Genomic DNA, 6014 nt, shown 5'->3' with positions numbered 1-6014 from the left:
CGGGAAAGCCGGGAAAGCCGGGAAAGCCGGCTCCAGGCTGGGTCCTCTTCCCCAGGGGAAGCAGGGACGCTCCGCCAAGTCTTTTTAGCCAGGAACAGGACGAAAGAACACAGCCTCCCACTGCGCCAGGTGAGGCTCAGCTTGGACATCCCGAGGAATTTCTTCACGGAAAGGATGTTAAGATACTGGAACGGGCCGCCCCCGGAGGTGGGAGACTCCCCGTCCCTGGGGGTGTTTAAGGAAAAAAGGCGTGGCACTGAGTGCCACGGTCGATTGAGATGGTGGTACTCGGTCACAGGCTGGACTCGATAGTCTCAGGGCTCTCTCCCAGCCCCGTCAGTTCTGTGGCTCCCAGAGCCACATCAGGCTCCACACGGCCGGACTCCGCCTGCAGCGGGGCGGGTGCGCTGCCGCCACGTCAGGCACTTCCGGCCGCCTCTCGCTAAGCCTCTTGGGAGCTGTAGTTCTCGCACGGCAGAGGCCATACTGCCGGTATTGCACATGCGCAGAGGCTCCTCCTCGGCGCGCCGCGGGGGCGCTCGGCGCCCTCCAGCCACGTGACTCTAAAGGCCCCGCCTTTTCCTGCCCGGCAGACCCCGCTTCCGGAGAACCGGCCCGCCGACCGGAAGACGGGCGTATCTCGTGGTCCCCAGAGGCCAATCAGCTGCCGCGGTTTGCGGACGCCGCCCCGCCGCCGCTCCGCAGTTTCACGAGATGGCGGCGCTGGGGGCCCGGCGGCTGCTGCGGCCCGGCCGGCGCTGGTTCTCGGACACGGTGCCCGGCGTCCCCTCGCCGCCCGCCAGCCCCCTCTACCCGCCCGTGGTGGCGTCCATCACAGCCAAGAGCAAAGCGGCCAAGTCGCGACGCCTGCAGCGCTTCAACCAGCGGGTGCACGAGGCGGCCACGGTGGAGGAGAAGCTGCGGCTGTACGGGAAGTTGCAGCGGCCCAAGTACATGGTGTACCCGCAGACCTTCGCCCTCAACGCCGACCGCTGGTACCGCAGCTTCACAAAAACCGTCCTAGTGCCGGGAATGCCCCCGAGAGCCGCGGCCGCGAAACCCGCGGTAGCGACGGCGGGAGCGACTTCCGAGACCGGCAGAGCCCCGGAGCCGAGAGCGGAGGCGGCGGGGGATGCGGAGGCGGCGGGGAACGCGGAGGCTCCGGGGGCCGCGAAAACCCCGGAGCCCTCGACGGGAGCGGCGCCGTGTCCGGATATAGGCGAGCTGCGCTCCCTCGCCTGCGACGCCCTTCTCCAGGAGAGCTTCTACCAGAAGAAGAAACGGCCGTTCCTCTACCGTGACCAGGATCACACGCCCGGCCCCTTCCTCACGCAGCTCGTTTCCACCCTCGCTGCTTCCCTGTCCAGTCGCAACCCACTGCTGGCTGCTTCCTCCCTCGGTACGGAGCGGAGCAGGGAAGGGGGCGTGGGAGCCCTTGGGCGATAGAGCCAGTCTGCGAGCCGGCACAAGTGTCGCTGGTGTATCTCACTTGTTCAGACCATCACTAGTAATTTGTTTCCATCCTTCTATGTGGATTTTGGGTGTTGTATCTCACTGCAGCTACAGAAGAATTGGGAGGGTTTTAAATGCAAGAGGAGAATCACTGTTTTTTTGTGTTTCTTGTTCTGTTTCAGATCTAAACCCTGAGGTTAACTATTACTGGCATCACGGTAATGAAGTTGTGGTTCACGGACATCGAAAGGGTAGAGTTGATCCTGTGCGATTCCAAATAGATGATAACCCACACCTCCAGATCCGTGTACCAAAGCAGCTTCCCGAGGTGGGGATGTTTTCAACAGCAAGTTAATACCATGCATTTTCACTTTCGTTTCTGACAGCCATTGAAACAATGCAGAGGTGGTCTGTGGAGGATCTGGTTAATCAGTATGTAACATATTTGGGTATTTTTCGAGTCTTAATACCCTTTCTGCATTGTGGTAATGGCTTTGTAGGTGTTGAGCCAGTCTTCTGAACTTTTGATCCTCTTTGTACTTTAAATTGCATGTTGTTATATTTAATTGAATTGAATTTTTAACATTCTGTGCTTGGAAATGGAGGCAAGAAAAGGAAATGTGCTGTGGAACATTCTCACTGGAGGCTACTAATAGGAGTGGAGTAAAAAAAAAGAAGTAAAAGCACATATAAACTGAACGTGAGCATTCCTGCCTGTTGTTATTGCTTGGCAGTTGTTTTCTTCAATGCTCAAGTTCGGTGGAAGTATTTTCTGTTTCAGTATTGTAATGTTTTTCTTGCAGGGTTATACAGTGGTAGGTGTGTAGCCACTGAGGGTCTCACCTCAAACAGAAAAGTATTGTGTGTTCTGTAAACATTTATGTTCACAGAACTTTTCACAGAACTTTAATGACTGACTTAGTCGTACAGTTTGCTTGTGTTAGTGTCATCAGATACTACAAACCTTGTCATTTTGGAAGAACTGTCTAGGCAATTTAAAATGTTGTGCAGTAAACCAGATCTGCAAACCTAGTCTGCAGGTTCAAGTTAGTTCATTGGCTGCTGCTAGAAATGTGTTTTACTCTTTCTCTATGGAGCTAAAAGATGGTGAAAACTGATGCCTTTTTTAGCATTATTTCACATTTTTTGTGTTGTGGAAAAATTAATACAAGATGACTGTGCTAACACTCATCACAAGATGAGAATTTCTCTTGCAAGAAAACGAATTTCATTTAAGGCTGTCTGTCTGATGTATGTAAGCAGGACTTGCACTTTCTGTTGTCTGACCAGGAAGTGGTGTATTACAGTGGACCTGATGTCAGAAATGTGTCTTACATCATGGCTGTTCTTTCTTCTGTTTGTCTTCAAGGTTGTACCCCTGGAGTCAGATCTTGGAGACGTTCCTGTTATCGATCACAAGCCATCCAAACTGCCATTGTTCAAAAAACAGTATGAAAATAAGGTATTCATAGGTAAGAGTTTTTAATCGTGAAATATTAACTTTTTTTTGGTAAAAAAACCCAACAGACTAATCAATCAAAGACCAACCTCAAAACTAATGCCACCTCAATCTTTCTTCTCCCATCACCAGAAAAAGTTCTGTATTTTTATTTATAAGTACACTGTATAAATATATGTAATATATAGATCTCCACTGAGATTTCATGTCAGTTAGGCAATGGGGAGCAGCATTCTCCTGTGCATGTGGTACTGTGTGTCCAGATTTGCTTGAAGAAGTTCAGTTGAATAGAAAATTGACACAAAACTTTGAATTTTCATACATCTCCAGGGAAATTCTCCTTTTAGGATGTGGACTCTTGCCTTTTGGAAGTAGGCAGCTCCTCACTGATCTGCAGTAGGGGTTCTATCTTTAGAGTCTGATGGTGAAGATGTGTGTTGTATGCATAATAAAAGAGTGTTCTTTCTGTGACTGATAGTTTTGTTTTGGGGAGTGCAGGAACAAAGGTGGCAGATCCATGCTGTTATGGACATACCCAGTTCCATCTCCTTCCTGACAGACTGAAGCGAGAGAGGTTCATAAAGGAGCGTCTCGAGGATCAGATCGAAGTCGTTTATCGATCGAATGGAATTGCAAGCCTCTTTGCCTGGACAGCAGCACAAGCAATGTATCAAGGTGAGGTGGTCAGCTGGACAAATCTTTCCTGGTTGTGAATGCCTACTGTGAAGTTTTTTAACCTTTTCTCCCCAGCACCTTTTTCTTGTGTTTCTTTTTTCCAGAAGACTGTCTTTTAAGTAAGTCTTTACAGATGTAATTGAATTAATTAAAGAGTTACTTAAGTCTTGGAGTACTTTTATACAGGGGAATTAAATACAGAGAAAAAAATACTTTTCCATGTATAGCAGTAAGCTTGTGCAGAAACCTCAATTGCTTTCACTTGCTCTTTCCTCCTTGAGAGGGAAATGTGGTAGACATCAAGCAATTTTGTTTTTTTTCCTTCTGGAACAACTGTGTTTCTTAGCCCTTGTTTCAGTAATTTCAATTCCATGAAAATACTAGGAAGGAAAGAAAAATGTTAGCCCCCTTACTTTGGGATTTTATGCCTACATTTTTGTAAAAAAGTCCCAGAATACGTGGATGGTTAAACCAGATCAGTTTTTAACTTATTCTCATAAATACAATTATTGTCTAGTGTTAGTGTAAGACGCCTGATGGCCTGTAGTTTCACTTGAGAAACAACACATGTAAGAAAATTCTTTGACTGTAGTATATACTACTGGCTCTGCATCAATTTTTTAATGTAGTGGGGTATTAGAAAGCTTCCTTTGTGGATGTAAAATATTGAAGTTGAGTGAGTCTTGTCTTCCGAGTTGGTCAGCTGTGAGCACATCATGAGTTGTAAAGGCAGCATTCTTCAAATCTATGACTTTTTTTTCTTCTGTAACAGTTTCTAGCATTGTGGCACATGATAGTAATATTCTTAAAAAGTATCTGTGTATGTACTAGTGCACGTGCATAAGTATGTAAATATTTTTAATGTACTGTTAGTGCTCAGTAGGGTTTGTTTGAAACAGTAACATTTACTGACATAGTGTTTTTGGTGTCTGGTTGGTTACTGTAATCAGTTATGTTTGTGCATATATGTGCATGCTTTTGTCATGAAACAAATGCTCACTGCATCTTGAGAGCTGTGAAATAGTAAAAAGATATTTTCCCTCAGCTTCTTTGCAGGACTTTGGACGCATTAGTAACTTAATTATTTTGGAAAAGTTACTTGGCTGATGAGTGAGTGATTTTAATCAACTGTTGATAGGGAACGGTTTACAAAATGCAAGTATGCCTCTGTGTCCCTGATCTTAGACATAGCCTTTATTATTGACTGTGTTTTGGTTAGTCTGTATAAAAAATGCTTGTGTTGCTAAAGCAGACAGGACTTTTTCCCAACTAGGTAGCTGCTGCAATTCCCAGAGTTTTTCTGTGTTTTGGGACTAGCGTTTGTGCTGATAGAAATCTCAAGTCCTGTTGTATTTGTTTATTTTGTAGGATTCTGGAATGAAGCAGATGTGACCCGTCCTTTCGTATCGCAGGCAGTAGTGACTGATGGAAAATATTTTGCTTTCTTTTGCTACCAGCTAAATACTTTAGCACTAAATGCAGAAACTATTAAAAACAACACTCGAAAGAATATTTGTTGGGGTACCGACAGTAAGCCACTGTATGATGTTGTGGAAGATGGTAATGTGAAAGGCTTTAATGATGAAGTTCTTCTTCAGTTGGTTCATTTTCTACTAAACAGACCAAAAGAGTTGTAAACCATTAAACCAAACATAAAGTATGTGCCTGAACTTCATTGTGACTCCATGAATTATAAAGTATGCCTTGATTTAGTTGGGTATTTGTGTAGCAAACACTATATACATATTTTATGTTATTTGGGCCTTCTTTCTTTTTTTTCTTTTTTAATGTATACTGTACACTGTCAAATAAACAGCTGGAATACTTAAAGTCTTTGTATATTTACTCTTAAAAGCCTTCTCTGCTGATTCAGTGTCATGTATGTTTTTTGGCAGATCCGCAGGTCCATGTTAAACTGTCACAACAAAGTATAAACTCATGTGACTGACCAGCTGAGTATCACTAGGAAATAGCTGTCTTGATACTCAGCACCAGTGATGAATTTCTAGTTTTGTACTTGAGTTAAATGCTTATTCAGTCTAAAGAGAAAGTGAGCTCAGAATAAAAAGTGTTTCTTGATGAATGGTTGGCAATTCACTTATACACAGTGAGAGAAATCTTTAGACGTGTTAGTACAGACGTGATGAAACTTCCTTCCAAAGATTGTGTTGTGAACGTGCATACACAGTTTTAAGCTGTCACCTCCGGAACCACGTAGAGAGCTCTCAAATGCATTTGGAGTCTATGGTTTTCTCTGTAGTCTGGGTCCTTGATTTCAGCTGCTGGTATCTTGAGTTTTCATTGCTGTTACTTGGATGTCTTAGGAGTGTTTTCAATAGACCAGAGCTGAGCCCCAGCCAGAGGATGTCTGAATGATAAAATACAATCATGGAGTAGTTTGGATTGGAAGGAGCCATTAAGGGTCATT

General features: G+C 45.1%; 1 protein-coding gene across 1 annotated transcript; it reads left to right on the top strand.

Annotated features, from left to right (window-relative positions):
• Positions 1–621: 621 nt before the first annotated feature.
• Positions 622–5425, top strand: MRPS30 (mitochondrial ribosomal protein S30). Its single transcript, XM_030969386.1, has 5 exons — positions 622–1399; positions 1635–1780; positions 2822–2924; positions 3410–3586; positions 4955–5425. Exons 1-5 carry the CDS (start codon positions 715–717, stop codon positions 5221–5223), a joined length of 1380 nt encoding a protein of 459 aa, XP_030825246.1. The 5' UTR covers positions 622–714; the 3' UTR covers positions 5224–5425.
• Positions 5426–6014: the final 589 nt, after the last annotated feature.

The sequence above is a fragment of the Camarhynchus parvulus genome, chromosome Z (assembly GCF_901933205.1).
Source record: "Camarhynchus parvulus chromosome Z, STF_HiC, whole genome shotgun sequence".
NCBI lineage: Eukaryota > Metazoa > Chordata > Aves > Passeriformes > Thraupidae > Camarhynchus > Camarhynchus parvulus.
Note: the sequence above shows the minus strand (reverse complement) of the source record. Positions and strands in the feature narration are given on the sequence as shown.